Consider the following 22,796-nt stretch of genomic DNA (forward strand, 5'->3'; position numbering starts at 1 on the left):
CTTACCCTCCCCATGTCTTAATCATTTTCCCCTTCTGTCTTCCCTAATTGTTTTCCTGCAAAGTTTATAGTGACTTCTATTCCTGTTTTTTTGGGGGTTTTTTTTATTTCCATTTGCTTAAGGGGTATGTATGTCCTCTTTCATATTGTTTGGTTTTTATCCTGAGTAATTCAGGGTTCCTCATTCTAAGAATCTGCTACAGTCTAAGTATCACTATTGCAACTTTATTTCACAAATATTTTTGGCTTAAACAGCAAATATATTTTCTAGGAGTTATGAAGACCATAATTCATGTATCTCAAAAATAATCTGTGACAAAAACTATAGATGGAATGTTTCCTAATGTTCAAGCTAACAAGTTTGCTCATACAACTTACTTAGTAGATGTTGAAAGACACAGGTTGTTAATGGACCAGAGACAAAGGGCAATTTATTACTAACGTCAAAAGCAGTAACTGTAGTATCAACATTGTTTACACTTGTTTGGTGAGCTACAATTCCGCAAAGCAACAGGGAGAGAGAGAGCAAAGCAACATAATTTCTGCACATATAGAAAAGAACCGAGAGCAATGCTGAGTTTAGAGAACACACCACTTTTTCTCATGAACAGTAAGTATACCTGCCTTTTAACTGGAGGAAGAGAATTTTAGCTATATAGATACGCCTGGAAATAGTACAGCAGAATAAAGGGCAGTCAGTAACTCACAAGACATACAGAAAGAGAGTGCCCTGGAGAATGAGCTCCTGACAGTCTTATTACAGTTTCTTTTTATGGCTATGTTTTTCCTTAATAATTTATATTAGTATTTTACATAATAGAAATAGTAATCCTTTTTTTCTTTGCTGCCAATCTTTCCATTTTTCTGTTTTTTAGAGATGAGCATTTTAAATTCATAGATGCTTGTATCATTTAATCTGATGAACTTACCATTTATCATTTCTTCTAACATCTCCCTCACTGTTTTGCTGTCCCTATATCTTTTCTTTATGATCCTTTCCCAAATTCTGTTTTTCTTGTTTGAAAGACATTAGGTGAAAGTGATATACTCTCTTATTTGAATAATTAACCATTGTTTCTTTCATTTGGTATTCCAGGGTTCTTACCTTCTTCAACATCTCTCCATATTTTTGAACTATGTAAAAGTTAGGGAGATTGTGCTATTCTAGCAAACTAGAGAGATTGCTAGGAGAAGAAATAAAGTGATAACATGCATTACCATTTATAGCTGACTTTCTATTGGATACTTTTGAATTCCTAGAACATACTCATATCTTCAAGTTCACCCTGATTATTACACTTAAATTTTAATTAAAATATAAATATTCCCTTGTGAGCATGTTAAAATATTCTGTACCTTGGGCCTCCCCTCGTGGCACAGCGGTTGAGCGCTGGGCTGCGAAGCTGCCCAGAGCCTCTGCGGCACCAGTTTGATCCCTGGCCACCGGGCGAGGGTCCCACATGGTGCGACAGACCTCTCCTGCTGCCTCCTGCTCCCCTCAGCAGTGTATTTTGTCACTCTGCCTGTTCTGTTCCCTGCTCTGGCTCTGGTGAATTCTCTCACCCTCCCGCGGTTCTGACTGTACCCAGTGCTTGTACAAATAAATAAATAAATAAATAAATAAATAAATAAATAAATAAATAAATAAATAAATAAGTAAGTAAGTAAGTAAGTAAATAAATAAATAAAAAATATTCTGTACCCTAAAGCTATCATTTCTGGAAACGATACTGTAATTTCCAGTATACATGCTATGATTTATTTTTCAGGCAAATAGAAACTGCATAGCAATTGCTTCCAGCCATGATGTTCAAGAACTGGATGTTTCTGGAATTCTGGCTACACAGATCTATACTTGGGTAGATGATGATACAGAAACGGAAACCAAAGGGTACTTTGAAACTTTGTTTTTCTTCTGTTACATTGCAGTAAGAATTATGTTATCCTCAGAACCTTGTAAAGATTCTTTAAAAGAATATTCTGCAGTTGAAGTACAGTAGAAATGATATACATGGTAAAGAGTAAAGAAGGGGTAGAGGGAGCTTTAAAGAAGGAACTTCAGGGTTGGAAGAGAATAAAGAGAGCTCTGAAATTGTTTGAATATAAAATTATTATTTATGAGTTAGAAGTTAAGAGCTGAAGAAAATTATTTTTTTAATTATTTTTGAGATAACTTTGACTTACAGCAATGTTTAACAGCACAGGTTCACATCTCTTCATATGTATGTCATGTACCACACCTCCCACCAACAAACCAGTAATACTGCACCACAGTCCTTTGTGTCCCCTTCGTCCTTTGCTCCCACACCCTTCCCTTTGGTAGCCTTAGCTCTGTAGTGAGATTTCAAGGGTTTTTTTGTTTGTGTGTTCTGATTTTGTCTGTTCATTTTCCTTTGCTTCTTTATAGTCCACATATGAGTGAGATCATCCGTTGTTTGTCTTTATCCTTCTGACTTACGTTTCGTTCCTAGAATCATCTCCAATTCTATCCATATTGTTGCAAATGGCAAAATTTCATCTTTTTTCCTTACTTAGTATTCCAGTGTGTGTGTGTGTATCTGTATTTATGTCTATATCTATATCATGTCTTTATTCACTCATCTATCATTGGGATTGAGGTATTTTCCATAGCTTGGCTATTGTGAATACTGCTGCAGTAAACATAAAAGTGCGTATATCCCTTTGAATTAGTGTTTTTGTTTTTAAAGAAAACTAAGTTTAATGGAAACGTAGTCTTGTATTAGACATTTCAGATCTAATAGATGAAAGAGAAGAATGATGGTTTATTTTCATTCTGATTGACTTTCTTTTATAGTTCAGAAGATTTCTTGGTTATACATGCTCGTGATGATCTAACAGCTGTTCAAGGTACAACCCCATATACTCATAGCAACCCTGGCACTCCAATCAACATGCCTTGGCTTGGTAGTACCCAGACTGGCAGAGGAGCAGCTGTGGTATGTAAAGTTAAAAATATCTGTGTATAAAAATGCTGTTTTTCCTAGTTTAATAGGTAATGGGTAATTTAAAAAAAAATTTTTGATTCTTAACTTTTTAGTGAGTCATACTTGCTGGAAGCCTACACTTTGGTTATGAAAAGTATCTTTTCAGGGCCTCTCCTGATAGCGCAGCAGTTGAGCGCTGGGTTGCGAGGACCCAGCGAGGGTCCCACCAAAAAAGAAAAAAAAGAAAAAAAAATATCCTTTCATTTGAAAAGAACAACAAAAAACTTAATAAATAATGTAATCTACAAAGATTTGTATTTTTAAGTAATAATTATTTGGAACTCATTGCCCCAAATTAAGCCTCAGCAAATTTTGTTCCATTGTCAAATTCTGCCCACCATCTGTTTTCATATAGGCCGCATACTAAGAAATGGTGTCTACATTTTTCAGTTGTTTGAAAAAATTCAGAAGAAAGGTATTTTGTGACACGTGAAGAGTATATGAAATTCAAATTTCAGTGTTTATGTATAATTTCTGTAACTGATAAAAGCTATAAAGATAACAAAATGGGATAATATGATATAGGATGGCTGTGGATAGAGCATGGAAGGGCAGATGCCTTTCCCAAGGAGGTGAGGAAAATGTCTGGGAATTTGAGTTGAGACCTGAATGGTAAACAGGAAAATGACTTTTTAAATTTTATTTTATTTTTATTTACTTATTTAAAAATATAAATCTTTGTAGTTTATATTATTATTAAGCTTTTTGTTGTTTTCAAATGAAAACATATTTTTCATAACCAAAGTGTAGGCTTCCAGCAAGAATGGGTTCACCAGAGACACAGTGGGCAGCAGAACAGGCAGATCTACTGAAATACACTGCAGAGGGGAGCAGCATGTGAGACAGGAGAGGTCTGCTGTGCCATGTGGGCAGCTCCCTGGCCGGGGATGAAACTCATGCTATGGTGGCTGCCTGTAGCTTGATAGTGCTGAGACTTAATCCCTTGCGCCACCAGGAAGGCTCAGGACAATAACATTTTAAACAGAAAACAAGGCAATGGATCTGTCATGGTGTTGAGCTTGATGTGTTCAAGTGATAGAAAGAAGGTCGGTGTAAATAAAACAAGGACAATCAGGTATTGATTGAAGGCAGATGAGGCTGCAGAGGTGACGAGTTCAATTACTTTGTGCCCTAGAGTTCATGTTAAGGACTTGATTTTTAGAAAGTTTTACTAGGAAATCTGAAGGTTTCGAGCAGGGGAACGACAACCTGAATGATACTTTAGAAAAGGTAACTGGCTGTTGTATGCAAAGCAGAGTGGAAGTGTGGAAACAAAGACCAGCAAGAAAACTGCTGACACAAAGAATTGTGTAGCATTCTCTGAAACTGGAGTTTGAAAAAAAGTGCCTATTATTTCCTTTCATATATTTCACATATTTGTTCTTACTTAACAAAGTGTGTAAATCATTCAAAGCATGATTCAAATTTAATAAGCAGTTCCAAACAGTGAAAAATGTACGGTTTTCTTTTTGCCTCTTTTCTCACATGCTTCTGTCTTTTTAACCTTAAACTATTCAAAATTATTCCAATAAATTTAATGGAATCCTAAATTAATTGGCAATGTTAAAGCTAAATTCTTCAGGTGAATTTGTTCTTAGATCCTAGTTGATGATGGAGAAAACAGAAAATGTATGTACACAGAAATGTAAGTTAGATGATCTACTAAATTTAATTTCTATAATAATGTTTAATATTTTTAGAGCCTTTAACAGTAGTTATAGAATCCCATAATATTAAATGTTATTTGAATTTCCTGTCACTATTATATTTTTACCATATTCTTCATTGTAAATATAAAAAATGATTTTTTTCTTTGTAACAGATGATTAAGAAAGCCATTAATAATGTCAGAAGAATGACTTCTCATCCAACTCTTCCTTACTGTAAGTTGATATTTAACAGTTATTCTAGGGAATTTAAAGAAAGCTTTAATTAAGTTTTAATTGAAAGATAGTCAACGCTTATTTTCCTTTTTTGGTAGACATGTTTGCTAGCAAAAAAAAATCTTTAAAATTGGATAAAAAATAGATTTTCCTGAATTAATAGAGAAGGCTAACTTGATACAGTAAATTTTGAGCATTTTGGTTTAATATTTCTAACTAAACATTTAAATTTGAACATTTCTGAACTCCTTAAACAGTGTTAAATTGTAGTTGATAATTATTACTTTCATAATAGGATCACTCCTCCCTTTTATTATGAAGATTAGAGTCATATCATGATCATGTGTTCATATTTTATCAGCCTGTCTTCTGTTACACACACTAATAGTAAATAGAGGGAATGATTATTAATAAGTTCTCACATTTTAATAGCAAATCTTAATAGGAATCTCAAAAGTCTTCCTTTAACAAAGAACATAATTAATGATGAATTTATTGGAAGTATGGAAGTAGGGGGGAAAAAAGAAAATTTAAAAACTGGTGGGTTGGAATCAATATTTATATTGATATGTAAGTATTACAAGTTTTTTTTAGTATTATTTTTAGGTTGTGTCCTTCACTAAGTTGTCCTGCCTCACAATAATAAGAATAATGCATATTTATTACAGCCCTTCCCATCTCCATCCAAAAGTGGAATCTTCCTCTTTGGTATAATCTGTTAGGTTATTTTTTGGATCTGAGAATGAACAAAGTTCTTTCCATGTAAGTTAATGGTAATAGTATTTATAGATCCAAAACATAACCTACCAAATCCCCTCTAATTTAATAACCAGTAAAAAATTGTGGCTTTTTAATGAGATATTCAATTAAAATACAGATGACAAAACTGACCTTCTTTTCTACTTAATTATCGGAAACACTGTTATGCATTTGTTGTTAAAGTTATAGACTAATGTCCAGTAGAAGTGTTCAACAGTACCGTATATTTAAACGGAAGAAATTAACTTCTGTTACTTATACTACAGGTATCAAATATGCTAAAACTTTTTCACTACTCAAGTATATATTCAACACTAGAAGTATGTGTTTTTATTCACAAATTTAATGTGAAGTCAGAACTTAAAAAAACAGTCACAATAGAGTGAGTGCGAGGACCCACAGTCAGGCATCCATTTCACATCTGGGTATTTCTGTAATATGAGGAGTCAAGTGTGTTTTATGTACAGAGCATAAGTGTTATTTATCATAAAGTAGGAAACATTTGGCATTAAATCTAACCTACGTGGTGGGGTTTGGAAGTTCCCTGAAATATTGATGGGATGTCATTTTTTTCCCATCTTCACTAGTTTATGTTCTGACAGGTGACAAGTTTATAGGGATTATATTCTACCTCAAGCCAATAAATTGAAATAAAAAGATCCCTATTTGTTTCAAAGGCAATTAATGGACTTACTTTCTGGAGATATCAAATAACATCAGAGCATTCTGTCTTTGGTTAAGTACTTTCTTTGTTTACTGAACTATCAGATAAAGAGACTTGAAAAATGAAAAGCTAATTAAAATAATCACTGGATTTTTTTCCCCAATATATCTTTCCTTGTCACAAATACAATAGTAATTTAGCTAAAACGTATTTTTTATGTAGTGGAAATTTTATGAGACAGGATTTTTAAAAATTTTACTTTGGGGCCTCCCCGGTGGCACAGTGGTTAAGCGCTGAGTTGCAAACCTGCCCAAAGCCTCTGTGGCACCGGTTTGATCCCCTGCTGCTCCCCTGCCACCTGGGAGGGTCCCACATGGCGCGCAGACCTCTCCTGCCGCCCACTGCTCCCCTCAGCAGTGTACTTTGGTCCTTCTGCCTGCTCTGCTCCCCGCTCTGGCTCTGGTGAATTCTCTCACCCTCCTGTGCTTCTGACTGTACCCAGTGTTTATTTATAAACAAATAAATAAACAAACAAATAAATAAATAAATCTTAAAAAAATAAAAAATGTAAACAATTACTATAAAAAAATTTTTACTTTGAATTTCAGATACTACACAATAGATCATTTGGAGAAGAACTTTAAAAAAATCTTAGTCATTATAAACAACAACTTCTACTCCAAGGAATTAGCAATTCTGCTAAAGACTTGAATTAAAATAGAAATGAAAGTCTTTTAAGGAAAGCCCTGTTTAAAAAAATAGTTCATCCATTAAGGTTTTTAAGGTGCATTTAACCCTTTCCTTACCAATATGTTGTAGCACCCTTCATTACTAATATGGGATACTTGCTCAGATAACCTGATTATAGTAACTTTTGTTTTTTATAATAATTTCCAAATTAAGTATTAAGCAATTATTTTATTTTACATGTCAGCTACCGAATATTAAGGATTCTTTTCAAATAAAGTCATAAGTAATATTTTTTAAAATTTGAGTGTTCTTTAAAGTAAAACTAGCCTTTATTTTATTTTATTTTTTTTAATTAAGGTAAGTAAGACTATTGGGGGTGTGCTCAAAGAGTTGTATAGCCTCAATCTCACTAAAGTTTACTACCCTCATACCTGAGACCAATGTTTAAATATTTTTTTTTGTTTGTTTAAATATTTTAAAACAATTGAAGTTCATTTCTTTTAAATACTTGGTAAGGAATAAAGGTTAATTTGAATAATATATGACTAGCAATGTGGTAGATTGTATACATTTACATGATTTCTCACATTGTATACTGTATCAATACTGATGATAGATGCACTTAATATAAATTGAGTCATATGTTAGGCATATTTCTATATGACTCATATTAATCACCTCATTTACTTCTCACAACTGTCTAGTGATTTATATATCAATATTACCCTTTTACAGGAAGGAAGCAGGCTCAGGGAGATGAAATAATTCTCCTGGTAATACACAATTTGAAATGGTAAAATGAAGAATTAGTAATTATTTAGCCTATTCTTATTCCTCACTAAAATAGATAACATATATTTAAGATATTGGATCAATCAGAAAATATTAGAAAGGGTTTTTTTCTTTAGCATGGTATTTAAGACTTTGCGTGGTCTTTATTTTTTCCAGAGAAAAATATGAAAATTTGAATATTACTAGTTTCACAGTGAAGGAGTGACTTTTGCATAATACCAAGAATTTGTTAAGTGGTTATCATAAAAGTCATTTATTAAAGGTTATTAAAACATCATTGAGATAATTTTAAAAGCAATTAAAATTTATAGAGGGTTGATTCAATTGCTTCTATTGTTTCTTTTTTTTTTTTTTTTTTTGCTTATATACCAGAATGTATTTATAGGTTTGTGGGGTTTCTATAAGTTTTTTTTTTTTTTTATAAATTTTATTGTTATATTCCCCATACAATTGCAGCCCCCCCATTCTGGCCCCAATCCCTCCCCTCCCACCCCCGCCCCCCTAAAAGTGTCTCTGGTTCATAGTTTTTTGTTGATTTTGATTTTCACTTTCTTATAGTTATTCATTTTCCTGGTCCCTTATTTAAGTTTTCTAGATTCCTGCTATGAGTGAGACCATCCGGTATTTTTCTTTTTCTTTTTGGCTTATTTCGCTGAGCATGATCCCTTCCAGCGCCATCCATGTTGCTGCAAATTGCATGTGTTTATCTTTTTTGAATGCTGAGTAATATTCCATGGTATATATATACCACATCTTCTTGATCCAGTCATCTATTTTTGGGCATTTGGGTTGTTTCCAAAGCTTAGCTATTGTAAACAGTGCTGCTATAAACATAGGGGTGCAGGTGTTCTTTGGAATTGATGTTTCTGTGTCCTTTGGGTAAATTCCTAGGAGTGGAATTGCTGGATCATATGGAAGCTCTATGTTTAGTAGGTCCAGAAATCTCCATACAGCTTTCCACAGTGGTTGGACCAGTTTGCACTCCCACCAACAGTGCAGAAGAGTTCCTTTTTCTCCACACCCTCGCCAACATTTGTTGTTGCTAGCTTTTTTAATATGTGCCATTCTCACTGGTGTAAGATGGTATCTCATGGTAGTTTTGATTTGCATTTCCCTGATGACAAGTGATGTTGAACATTTTTTCATATGCCTGTTGGCCATTTGTATTTCCTCTTCAGAGAAGTTTCTTTTAAGCTCTTCTGCCCATTTTTTGACTGGATTACTTTCTTTGTTGTTGTTGAGTCTCATCAGCTCTTTGCAGATTTTTGTGATCAGTCCTTTATCATTAGTGTTGGGTGCAAAAATGTTCTCCCAGTTGGTGGGGTTTCTCTTTGTTTTTGTTATTGTCTCTTTTGCTGTGCAAAAGCTCTTTAATTTGATGTAGTCCCAGTTGTTTATCTTTGCCTTCACTATCACTGCTTTGGGTGATGTGTCTGTAAAGATGTCTTTGATGTGCAAATCACGTAGTGTTTCGCCTATATTTCCTTCTATATATTTTATGGTTTCAGGTCTTATGTCTAGTTCTTTAATCCATTTTGAGTTGATTTTTGTGTATGGTGTGAGGTGGTGGTCAAGCTTCATTCTTTTGCATGTAGCGACCCAGTTTTCCCAGCACCATTTATTGAACAAACTTTCTTTGCTCCAATGCATATTCTTTGCTCCTTTGTCAAAGATTAGTTGACCATAAATCTGTGGGTTTATTTCTGGATTTTCTATTCGATTCCATTGGTCTGTATGTCTGTTCTTGTTCCAATACCATGCAGTTTTGATGATTATGGCTTTGTAGTATAGTTTGAAGTCTGGGAGTGTGATGCCTCCATTCCCTTCTTTTTTTTTCAGGAGAGCTTTGGCTATTCGGGGTTTTTTGTGATTCCATATGAATTTCATCAATAATTGTTCTATTTCTTTGAAGAATGACATTGAAATTTTGATTGGAATAGCATTGAATCTGTATATTGCTTTTGGAAGGATGGCCATTTTAATAATGTTTATTCTTCCAATCCATGAGCAGGGGATGTCTCTCCATTTCTTTGTGTCTTCTTCTATTTCTTTTAACAGTATTTTATAGTTTTCTTTGTATAGGTCCTTTACCTCTTTTGTTAGATTTATTCCCAAATATTTGATTTTTTTTGTTTCAATAACAAAAGGGATGGTCTTTTTGATTTCTTCTTCTTCAGATTTATTGTTTGTGTATAGGAAGGCTACTGACTTTTGCGTGTTGATTTTGTATCCTGCCACTTTACTGAACTGATTGATGAGTTGAATTAGCTTTTCTGTGGAGGTTTTGGGGTTCTCTATGTATAATATCATATTGTCTGCAAATAGTGATAGTTTGACTTCTTCTTTTCCTATTTGGATTCCTTGGATGTCTTTCTCTTGTCTTATTGCCCTGGCTAGGACTTCCAGTATTATATTGAAAAGCAGTGGTGAGAGTGGACATCCTTGTCTTGTTCCAGATCTTAATGGAATTGCTTTCAGCTTTTCACCATTGAGAATGATACTGGCTGTTGGCTTGTCATAGATGGCCTTTATGATGTTGAGGTATGTTCCTTGTATCCCAAGAATTTCAAGGGCTTTTATCATGAATGGGTGTTGCACTTTGTCGAAAGCTTTCTCAGCATCTATTGATATTATCATATGGTTTTTATATTTCTTTTTGTTGATGTGTTGGATAACGTTGATTGATTTATGGATGTTAAACCATCCTTGTGCCCCTGGAATGAATCCTACTTGGTCGTGGTGAATTATCTTACGGATACATTGTTGGATTCTGATGGCTAAAATTTTATTGAGGATTTTTGCATCAGTGTTCATTAGGGAGATTGGCCTGTAGTTTTCCTTTTTTGTGTTGTCCTTGTTCGGTTTTGGTATTAGTGTAATGTTGGCTTCATAGAACGTGTTTGGTATTGTCCCTTCCTTCTCAATTTTTTGGAAGAGTTTGTGAAGGATAGGCACTAATTCGTCTCTGAATGTTTGGTAGAATTCATTTGTAAATCCATCAGGTCCTGGGCTTTTGTTTTTGGGGAGGTTTTTGATTACCATTTCAATTTCGCTAATTGTAATTGGTCTGTTTAGGTGTTCTATTTCTTCTTTATCTAGCTTTGGGTGATTGTAGAGTTGTAGGAATTTGTCCATCTCCTCTAGATTGTTAAACTTGTTTCCATATAACTGTTCATAGTAGTTACTGATTATTCTTTTGATTTCTGCTGTGTCCGTTGTGATTTCTCCTCTTTCATTGATGATCCTGTTTATTTGTGCTTTCTCCCTTTTTTCCTTTGTGAGCCTGGCTAGGGGTTTGTCTATTTTATTGATTTTTTCAAAGAACCAGCTCTTGGTTTCATTGATCTTTTGGATTGTTTTTTTAGTTTCAATTTCATTTATTTCTGCTTTGGTTTTTATTATTTCTTTTCTTCTACTGGTTTTGGGGTTTTTTTGTTGTTCTTTTTCTAGATCTTTGAGCTTCGAGATTAGGTTGTTTCTTTGCATTCTTTCTTGTTTCTTGATGTGAGCTTCTATTGCTATATATTTTCCTCTTATTACTGCTTTTGCTGCATCCCATACATTTAGGATATTGGTGTCCTCCTTGTCGTTCAATTCAAAAAATTTTTTAATTTCTTCTTTGATCTCCTCATTAGTCCAATGGTCTTCCAGTAGTGTGGTTTTTAATCTCCATGAGGTAGAAAAGTTCCTTGCCTTCTTTTTATGGTTTATTTCTAGTTTGATGCCTTCATGGTCAGAAAAGATGGTTGATATGATTTCAATCTTGGTGTATCTGTTGATGTTTGTCTTGTGCCCCAGTATGTGATCGATCCTGGAGAATGATCCGTGTGCGCTTGAGAAAAATGTGTACTCCGTTTTTTTGGGGTTTAGTGTTCTATAGATGTCTGTTAAGCCTAATTGCTCTAGGTCCTTATTTAGAGCTTTGGTTTCTTTACTTATTTTTTGTCTTGTTGATCTATCCATTGTTGATAGTGGTGTGTTGAAGTCTCCCACTACGTATGTGTTTTCTCTGATGTCTGTTTTCAGAGAGGACAACAGTTGTCTGATATATTTTGGTGCTCCTTCGTTTGGTGAGTATATGTTAATGAGTGTTATTTCTTCTTGAAGTATTGTCCCCTTGATCATAATGTAGTGACCATTGGGGTCTCTTTTTATCTTTTTGAGTTTGAAATCTGTTTTATCTGATATAAGTATAGCTGTTCCTGCTTTCTTTTTTGGTCCATTTGCTTGTAGGATTGTTTTCCATCCTTTAACTTTGAGCCTATTTTTATCTTTTGTAGCTAAATGTGTTTCCTGGAGACAGCAGAAGGTTGGGTTTTGTTTCTTAATCCAGGCTGCAACTCTGTGTCTTTTTATTGAAGAGTTTAGTCCATTTACATTTAGAGTTAATATTGATATGTTAACATCTGTATTTGCCATTGTGTTTGTCTTTCCTTTGATTTTATTTATTTATTCTTTTAATAACTTTTTTTTTTTTTTGGCCTTCTTTCATTGTTATTCGTCCCTCTGAGGTTCTGGCTTTAGGACTCCTTGTAGTATTTTTTGGAGTGGGGGTTTAGTTGCAATGAAATTCCGGAGTTTCTGTTTGTCTGGGAAGGTCCATATTCTTTCTTCAAAGAGGAAGGAGAGCTTTGCGGGATAGAGTATTCTTGGTTGGCATCTGTTTTCTTGGAGTCTGTTGACTATGTCCCTCCACTCTCTCCTTGCCCGTAGTGTTTCTTTTTTTTTTTTTTAAATTTTATTTTTTTTATTTATTTTTTTTGTTGTTGTTGTTATGTTTTTTTTTCTTTATTTATTTTGTTTTGCTTGTTTGTTTGTTTTGTTTATACATGTACTGGGTACAGTCAGAAGTGCGGGAGGGTGAGAGAATTCACCGGAGCCAGAGCGGGGAGCAGAGCAGGCAGAAGGACCGAAGTACACTGCTGAGGGGAGCAGCGGGCGGCAGGAGGGGTCTGCGCGCCATGTGGGACCCTCCTCCGGTGGCCGGGGAGCAGCCGGGGATCGAACCGGCGCCGCAGAGGCCGTGGGCAGCTTCGCAACCCAGCGCTCTACCGCTGCACCACCGGGGAGGCCCATTTTGCCCGTAGTGTTTCTTCGGAGAAGTCTGATGTCAGCCTGATTGGTTTTCCTTTGAATGTTATCTGTTTCTTCCCTCTTGCCAGCTTCATTATTTTTTCCTTGTCCTGGATTCTTGGGAGCTTTACTATTATGTGTCTTGCTGTATTTTTCCTTTCGTCGTGGAAGTTTGGTGTTCTTCTTGCTTCTTGTATATCAATTTTCAGCTCCTTCTTCACATTTGGGAAGTTCTCTTCAATTATCTCTTTGAATATTTTCTCTGTTCCTACATCTCTCTCCTCTCCTTCTGGTATTCCTATAACTCTTATATTTCCTTTCCTCATGGAGTCAGATAGTTCCCGAAGTCTTTCTTCGTTCTTTTTCCTTCGTACTTCTCTTTCCTTTTCTGTTTTGGTTCTTTTTATTTCTGTGTCTTCAAGATTACTTATTCGTTCTTCCATTTCATCTATTCTGCTTTCATTGCTTTTCCCAGAATTCTTTAGTTCTTCCATTAATTCTTTGATCTCCTGCATTTCTTTTACTTCCCTCTTTAGGGACTCAATTTCTTTCTTCTGACCATTGTTTTCCCTCTCTAGGGACTCAATTGCATTCTTCTGATCGTTGATTATTTTTCCCTTATCATTGTTTTCCTTTATGACTTCTGTCAGTTTTTTAATCACAGCAATTTTAAATTCTCTTTCTGGAAGGCTCAGAAATTCTTCCAAGTTATTGTCGTTGCAATCTGGGGGCTGGCTTTCTTTTTGTGGTGTGCTTTTTCTCTGGAGAGTTGCTAGCTTGCGTGTGGTTCTTCTCCTCCCTACTGTCTGTTTTCTAATTTGCCGTATGCGTTGGGACACTGTGTTGTTGGGACTGGCCGGCATCTTGGGTGGGCTTCTCTGTTCCCCTCTGGTTCTTCCAGGAGTCATCTGTCAGTTTCAAGCAGCCTTTACTGGAGAAGGGTCCCTGTTCTAAAATGCCGATGTGGGGACACACTCCCCTGTGCGCCTGGTCTGCCCCGGCGGTGGGTTCCTGCTCCCCTCTGGGCTTGGACTGCAGGCCAGAGGGGGTCTGGCGTGGGCGAACTTCCCCCGCTCACCTCTGGCTCCTGAGGAAGCCTTCTGCAGGTAGTCTTTACTGAAGAAATGTCCCTGTTCTAAAATAGTGATGTGGGACACACTCCCTGCGCGTCTGGTCTCAGGCACACTCTTTTGCGCGCCTGGTCTGCCCTGGCTGTGGGTGCTCGCTCTCCCTGTGGGCTCAGACTACTTGTTCGGAAGGGGCCCGGTGTGGGCTAACTCCCCAGCTGGCCACTAGCTCCTTCAGTAGCCTGTGCTGGGGTCAAGTCGCTAGGTGGCGCCAGAGATCTCTCCTAGAGCCCTTGGGGAGCTGATTTTCCACCCCGTGGGACAGGGAGCAGAGCGGGGATGGTAGGGTACACCTCAACGGCTTTGGGGTGCTGTGTCTGCCTTGTGCCCCACCGTCGTGGGGAACCCACGCCCCTAATTTCGTGCCCCAGGTCTCAGTTCCAAAGCCCTCAGTTCCAGGACGCGGGCTGTAGCCCAGATCAGTGGCGCGGGAATGGCGCCTTTTGAATCCCGCTCCCCTGCCTGGGCGCCTTGTTCCTGCTCACTCAAGGAGGGCCTCCGCCGTCTCCCTGCAAGCCTAGGTCGCAGGCGCAGGGACCTGGGCAGCTGCGATCCGGTCCGGATCCGCGCCACTTTCCGCGCAAGCTTACCGGGCGGCCGGGGCTGTGTGCTGGTGCTGGTCTCCTCCTGGGGGGCGGGGCTCTCTTTAATGGCGCCTGGAGCTCACCTCTGCGGCGGATCCTACAGGGTTCGCCTCAGCTCCCGTTCACGGGGTGTGGTGGCTGAAATAGTTCCTTTCCACTCACAGTCCCACTTGCTGTGTCCGTTTTTCTTGTTGGCCGTTTTGGTTTGTTGTTTCCCTCCTCTCTGCAGGTCGGAGAGTGCCGCCTCTGTGGGCGGGGGAGGGGAGCAGGGTTCTGCGCTTCCCTCCCTTCTGGTCCTCTTTTATGGCCACTTTCTTCTTCGGGCAGTTTGCTGGAGTCCTCCGTTTATCTTCCGTGTCCCAGTTCTCACCGGGACCTGCCGCTTTTCCTCCCTATTAACTTTTTTTAATGGGAGATCTTACTTGCAGCGTCTCCTCGCCGCCATGTTGCTCCGCCCCCTCCTGCTTCTATTGTTTCATGTGAGGATATGTACTCAGTCAAATCTAATTGCATCATATAGCTGTTTGTTTTTAAGGTTAAGACTATTCAACTGAAATTTCATACACCATAAACTCTGTAAACTGACAGACTTACTTCTTAAGTGTTTCTTCCATAAAGGTTTTCATGTTGGATTAAAAAAATTAATTTCCCAAAAGATTACTGAAATGTGAACTTTTTGTTCTTTCATAATGCAGATCTGACAGGAGCTCAAGATGGAAGTGTCAGAATGTTTGAATGGGGCCATTCTCAACAAATAACCTGTTTTCGATCTGGTGGCAGTTCCAGAGTTACAAGAATGAGATTTAACTATCAGGGAAATAAGGTAACATATAAAAATGGAAGTGGGAAAATTATTTGATGATGTTGGAAGTTTAGAAATATTACTAGTTTGGCTTTCTAAAAAAAACTTAACTCTTTTTTGGGTCTTGCTGTGAAGACATTATGAAAACATTACTAAAATTGTTGTTATTAAATTCACACAAATAATGCTTACATTGCACATTTTTCATTCAATACTCCTACTGCTTTATCAGTTTGTTAGTGATGAACAGAAATGGTCTGCCAAAAACCATGGAATGTTGCAGAAAAACTAAGAGCCTAAAAGAGACATTTAGCAGAATATATGACTTGGGAGGAACATTTCCTCAGATTAAGGACAATATTTCATTCTAAAATAAGAACTGGTTGCTATGAAAAAACAAAAGGCAGTAGAAGAACAGGAAAGAATTCTTAGAAATTAAAAACATGATTCTCAAAAAATTGGGTTAGAATAACTACTGACTACAATGGATCAGTAACAGAATATAAATAGTACACAATCAAGTTTATTATTGGGAAATACAAAATATGAAATTATTTCATGATAAAAATAACCTAGTAAATGAATTGAGACTAGATCCAGGAAATTCCATATTTCAGAAGAAGAAAAAATGTGATAGAAGAGAAGCTTAATATTCAAAGGAATTATAAAATAGAAAATTTCCCTAAAGCAAAGAAAATGTTGGCAGAAATTTTGAGAAACAATATCTGTCTAGATCCATACTGATTATTAATATTTTTTAATTCCAGGGTAGAGTTTCTAGGAAGGATTGGGGTAAAAATGGTTACTTACCACCTCTCTACATCCCTCCAGAATTAATGGCATTGGCCTACTCAACAATAGAGATTACAAATAAATGTAGAACAGTATTCACAAAATTCTCATGGAAAAATAAATAACTATGAGTCGATGTCTTTTAGTGCTATCATTCAAATTTGACAGCAAAAGAAACACTTTTTTAAGTATTCAAATACTTTGACCCATTTCGTATAGCTTTTTTGAAGAATATACCTAGATCTACTCCAGAAAATATGGGATAAATCACTAAAAGAATAGACCATGGGAAAATATTTATGACAAATACAGTAAATAGTGGGTTAATATTTCTAGTGTAGCCCCATCAATCATTTTTTAAAAAGTCAATGAGAAGTAGACAAAGGATATTAGCAATCAATTTGCAAAAAAAAAATGCAAGGCCAATAACTCACTAATAATTAAAGAAATGCATGGTCTTTTCTTCTGTAAGTCTACAAATACTTAAAATTTTAGTAATATGCAATGTTGATTGTAAGAAAAATGGTTGTGTAAACTGATATTATGACTAGAGCATTTAACTTTGGCTGCTTCTCCAGTTTTAAATAATGTCCTTTGACAAAGCATTTCCATTACTGTTTTATCGTACATAAAAATGTGACAGTGTATGTATGAAAATGTTCAAAATGGCACTTTTTGTAATTGGAAAATTGAAAATTGTTTAAAATGGAAGCATTTTAAAAACTATAGTATAACTATACAGTGTAATATGTAGTTATATATTACAGTTAATTAACAATATATGTATATGCCATTTAATTTGTGAGAAAATGACTATAGTAAATAAAAAATGAATTGTAGAACTGTATATTTATTATGATCATACTTTTTAAAGCCCTGTATGTGTGTTTGAATTTCATACAGCAAATCTAAAAAAGGGAACAAATAAAATGGTTAATAGTTGTTAGATCTGGATATGATAGGAAGCAGACCAACGTAGATATTTGTTTTATTTTATATACTTTATATTTGAATGAATTACTTTTAAAATCTAAAGAAAAAATTGTTAGCAGTCTTACTTTCCCTTGAAGAGCTGTATCATATACTCTCTTTTGGGAGTATTTTGTCATCATCCCAATCGATACTGCTCTGAGTTCTGACAGAGGATACAGTATAAACCTTTTTTTAATTTTACTTTCTACTATGTTTTCCTTTTTGGGTAGTTCTGGAAGTCTTTGTGATATATTTTTCAAATGTTCAAAGTTTTCTATTTTTTTATATATACTGAGACTTCATTACATGGCTTACATGTAAATCCATTATTTTATTTTTGGAGTACTTACAGAGGGTTACAGACTAGACCATTTGGTTAATAAAATAAAATGGGTACTGATATTTGTATCATTTATGTTCATCTTGGAATTTTTTAAAGCAGTAGCTAAATGTTTTTCTGAACTAAAACTATGTGTAGGAGAAGGGAAGTGCCAAACAATATTTGAATGAAATGTTTAAGGGTCAAAGTATGGAATTCACACTGAAGATAAGAGTAAATATGTGCTTTGGATATTGCATCTGTATTAAATAAACACTTTAAAATATTTTTCCCCAAGTTTGGAATAGTGGATGCTGATGGATATTTAAGTTTGTATCAAACAAACTGGAAATGCTGTCCAGTTACTGGAAGCATGCCTAAGCCATACCTGGTAAGCCAAGAACAATGTCTATCTTTAAATTTTTTGTTTGAAGAAAAAAAAATATATATATATATTTAGGCAAGAAATGACTAAAATCAACAAGTTAAATTTTATCTATTCCTATGTACTTAGTCACTTTACTGTAGGTGCCTTTCGTTATATTATGTTGAAATTATTCTGTGAGGTATAAAATTTCTTAGTCCCTGATAACTTGGAAAGTTATACTGTGTAGAACCAACATGGTATTTTCCAAAGACCCATGTAATCTGTAGGTAATTCAAGTTTGTTTGCAACCTCACTAAGCTGTAGTGGGTTTTATACCCCAAAATAATGATAAATAAATCAGTGCATGATAAACAAGGTGGAATGGATATCCTATAGTAGATACTATTACTTTCTTGCTCATTTCTTTATTTATTTATAATATTTTACATCATTTTTCATTTTATTACGATGTTTGCTTTCTTTTCTCAGGTGTAGTCCCCATAGAATTTCTACCACCAGTTTATCCGTGCACCGTCACCATAGTCCCTTGTGCTTTTCCCTCCCTTGCTTTGATCCCTTTCCCTCCCCCTCTCCTCAGAATGTCTCTGATTTATGGATGTCTGTTTATTTTTATTTTTTTTTTTTTGGTTACTATTATTTTCCTAATGCCTTATTTGGCTCTCTTATATTCCTCCTATAAGTGAAATATCTGATATTTTTCTTTTTCCTTCTGACTTATTTCACTGAGCTTAATCCCTTCTAGCACCATCCATGTTTCTGCAAATGGAATTAGTTTATCTTTTTTGATTGCTGAATAGTATTCCATTGTGTATAAATACCACATCTTCTTGATCCAGTCATCTATTTTTGGGCATTTGTGTTGTTTCCAAGTATTACCTATTATAAATAGTGCTTCTTGCTCATTTTTTTTTTTTAAACTGCCACTTCTGTATTCAGAACCATACAGGTTTAATGAACTTTCTATTTTTTTTTCAGGGTCCTACAGATTCATAGGACCCTGAAAAAAAAATACATATGTATTCTTATAAAAGTTCTTTATAGGACTGAACAATTCTACCTATCAAGAAAAAATTAAGAATATTGGTTAAGATTTCTGGTTATTTGCCTAAGGTTAAATAATGAAAGAGTATAGATCTACGAGAAAGCAAGCAAGAGGGAGTTATTCTGCAAGAATATCCTCCCATCATATTTTCGTTAAGCCAGTATATTTAAATGTACAAGTTTATGATCCATATGGGCTGCATTCAAAAAAAAAAAAAAACTTCCGGGCCTCCCCAGTGGCGCAGCGGTTGAACGCTGGGTTGCAAAGCTGCCCGCAGCCTCTGCAACGCTGGTTCTATCCCAGGCAGCCGGGTGAGGGTCCCAAATGGTGTGCAGACCTCTCCTGCCACCCAGTGCTCCCCTGAGCAGTATACTTTGTCAGTCTGCCTGTTCTGCTCTCCGTTCTGGCTCTGGTGAATTCTCTCACTCTCCTGCGCTTCTGACTGTACCCAGTGCTTGTATGTATGTATGTATGTATGTATGTATGTATGTATGTATGTATAAATAAATAAATAAATAAATACAAGAAAAAACTTCCATAAAGATAAATGTAATTAAAAATTTACATTCTTGGCTTTGGGGATTAAAGTAGATTTTATTTGTTTAAGAACATGTCATCTGGTCCAGTTCTAATTGGGAGGAGAGGTGGGAGTTTGGAAAGTGACTTAAAGGAAAAATCTTTCATACAATGTTTTTAGCATACTTTTAAAACTCCTTTTTTATTGAAGAGAGATATCTGAGCAAACATGACTTAGAAACTTTTATAATTGAAAGCTCATAAAGTTTTCTTGTTTGATGAAATATTGAGCAATATTATGCATTTTCTAATTTTGTTGACATAGTGATATGTTTTATTGATATTTGAGCAATTATATAAAAGTTTAAGTATTTCTGAAGATAACTCATTCTGAGAAATATTCTAAAATCCTATTTCTGTCTTCACAAAATTTTTACTAAATAATCTAAGGGAAATATTTGGAGTTCTACTTCCTGTAAAGCATAGAGCTCCATAAGAGATCATGATATATGCAGCTTATTTAAATGGTTCAGGAAAAATGTGTGTATGTGTGTATTTGTGTGTATGTATGTGTGTGTTTGTGTGTGTTAAAAATTGGTGAATCACGGTGGCGCAGCGGTTGAGCGCTGGGTTGCGAAGCTGCCCGCAGCCACTGCAGCGCCGGTTCGATCCCCGGCTGCTCCCCGGCCACCGGAGGAGGGTCCCACATGGCGTGCAGACCTCTCCTGCCACCTGCTGCTCCCCTCAGCAGTGTACTTCGGTCCTTCTGCCTGCTCTGCTCCCCGCTCTGGCTCTGGTGAATTCTCTCACCCTCCCACGCTTCTGACTGTACCCAGTGTTTGTATAAATAAAAAAATAAATAAATCTTAAAAAAAAAAAATTGGTGAATCTAGGTAAAGTATAATGAGAGTTTTCTATATTGTTCTCATAGCTTTTTTAAAATTTGGGAGTGGGGAGGCAGAAAGCATTTAAGTAAGTCATAAGTGGTTATTATTACTTTTTGATAAATACATCTACTTGATTATGAAGTCTTAATGACAATCAGTAACATTTTTTGTTTATAACTGTTCTAGACTTGGCAGTGTCATAACAAAACGGCCAATGATTTTGTCTTCGTCAGTTCCTCCTCTCTGATAGCGACAGCTGGTCTTTCAACTGACAATAGGTAAGAGTATATAACTGAAGTTGAAGTGTGTGTATGTATAACTGAGCTTTATTTTTTAATTGTTTTATCTCCTTTTGTCTCAAGATTGTGTTTTCATAATTGTGGCCAACATTTCTACTATAAAGACTTATTTCTTAGAGCATTTTTAGTGTTCTAATTATAAAATTAAGGAAATTCTGTGCCATTAAAAAGCAAAAATCAACTTCTGTATTTTTCATGATCTAAGGTTAAGACTTTAGGAAAAAAGAATTTGGTTGTTGGTAGAGTAAGTTTTTCCCCAAAGCATTCATCATTGTCTATGTATTTAAGAGTGAAGCAAAAAGAGCTATTATGTGTTGGTTATGATATAGTCTTTATCATATTCCTGTTTGTAGGTTTTGTCACTGTTGCACATTAAGAAAACAGAATACTCAGACAGACTTACTAGTTGTCTAACTCCAGTAGCCTTGTCTCTCTAAAAAACTTTAAATTTACTAGAAAATGTTTTCTCCTTCCTCCATCTCCACACCCCCTACTTTTGCCTTCTCTTACATAGCTGAGTTCTGAGATCAAAGCTTAATGAGGATGATAAGTTTTTATATTTATCTGGATATGGCTTCACTTTCACTATAACTGGGATTGTAGGAATATGGAGTCTTGGGGTCACCTTCCATGAAAATCCTTACATATATTGGTACCTCTTGTGCAATTCATAGTTGCTCCCATTCCTAGTAAAATTAAATTTTTTCTGTGCTAATGGAAATTCAGTATATCCTGATATTTATGTATGAGTGCAACTCAGAATAGAGAATCAATGAATGCAAAAAGTAGTTTCCACATTCAGTCTCCATATAATATTGGCAAATACATGTTAATCTAAAGTTATTTGATTTTATAAAAATATTAATTATACAGAAATATATTGGTTGCTTGTGTTTGGTGCTTTTATGAACTTAAGAACTTTCAGTGAGAATAAAGTTGAAATGTTACATAACTTTTTATGAGGCATACTTACTTTCTTTTTTGTATCACTTAAGTAATTTTTTCTTTTTCCAGAAATGTATGTTTGTGGGATACTCTGGTAGCACCTGCTAATAGTTTAGTCCATGGTAAGTTTTAAAAGCATTTTATAAACTTTGGAAGTCAAGACATTCATAAACAAAAAATTATTTTTAAATGAATTTATTTGTAATGAAATATTTATTAGCCTGTGAGATTTACATTACCCACAGTGGTAGAGTTTAAAAGGAAAACGATATTATATATGAAACTTTTTTGCTATACCTTGATGAAGGCTAATAGAACATAGATAATATATAAATCCTTTACTTTGGATCTGGATCTGCTATCACAGGTTATAAATGTGAACATCTGTTACTGAATACTATTTTTTCACCTCTCATGTCTATTCAGCATTGTACTGAAATCCTAACAATAAATGAAGAAAAGAAATAAAAGATAAAAGGTATTGAAAGTGAAGGGAAACTATTGTTTTGTTTTTTCCACAGATGACATAATTATATATGTAGAAAATTCCAAAGATTCTTCAAAAAAATTAACTTCATGGAACTACTGTTAAAATTCCAATGTTCCTTGCTGGTATATAGGAAAGAACCAACTTAGTATAATGACCTTGTATCTTATGATCTTGCTGTACTTGTTGTACAAAATACGTATAACATATGTTAAGGAAAGCTATAAAAAATTTTTTTAAAAATCAAAGATCTAAATAAATGAAGTGCTAATCCACATCCACAGATTGGAAGACTCAGTATTGTTGAGGTGTCAGTTACTCCCAACTTTAATAAATTCAATGTGATCCAATCAAAACCCCAGCTACTAGAACAGAATCAAGAGCCCAGTAATGGACCCAAACATATATACTGGACAGCATTAATAAAGGCACACAGACATTGTTAGCAAATATTGTTATTACAATAAGGTGCTATTATGTAGAAGAAATGAACCTATGTATAAATCTCACCATTTTTACAAAAATTAGCTCAAAGTGAATCATAGACCTGCATGTAAAATACATAACACTGAAAGTTCTATGAGGAAATACAGAAGAAAGTCTAGGTGACCTTGAGTTTAGTGGTAAGTTTTTAGATGCAACATCAAAAACAGTCTATGACAGATATAACATATTTAAGCCTTTTAAAAATTACCTTCTTCTCGATATTTCATTGCCCAAGAAGCATATGAAAAGTTGCTTAACATCAACTATCATCAGGGAAATGCAAGG

The 22,796-nt window shown here is 35.4% G+C and overlaps 1 protein-coding gene across 6 annotated transcripts in view; it reads left to right on the top strand.

The window, feature by feature from the left end:
• DMXL1 (Dmx like 1) overlaps positions 1 to 22,796 on the top strand; it is a gene marked incomplete at both ends in the record, with an annotated part of 115,508 nt that overhangs the window by 87,305 nt on the left and 5,407 nt on the right. For all 6 annotated transcript variants that reach the window (XM_084252827.1, XM_084252828.1, XM_084252829.1 and 3 more), the window contains 7 exons: positions 1,769 to 1,890; positions 2,815 to 2,956; positions 4,827 to 4,887; positions 15,272 to 15,399; positions 17,760 to 17,852; positions 20,481 to 20,572; positions 21,608 to 21,660. In XM_084252827.1, the coding sequence (XP_084108953.1) occupies positions 1,769 to 1,890; positions 2,815 to 2,956; positions 4,827 to 4,887; positions 15,272 to 15,399; positions 17,760 to 17,852; positions 20,481 to 20,572; positions 21,608 to 21,660 (691 nt within the window). The remainder of the gene's footprint in view (positions 1 to 1,768; positions 1,891 to 2,814; positions 2,957 to 4,826; positions 4,888 to 15,271; positions 15,400 to 17,759; positions 17,853 to 20,480; positions 20,573 to 21,607; positions 21,661 to 22,796) is intronic.

This window comes from Talpa europaea (assembly GCF_964194135.1).
Source record: "Talpa europaea genome assembly, chromosome: 13".
Classification (NCBI taxonomy): domain Eukaryota; kingdom Metazoa; phylum Chordata; class Mammalia; order Eulipotyphla; family Talpidae; genus Talpa; species Talpa europaea.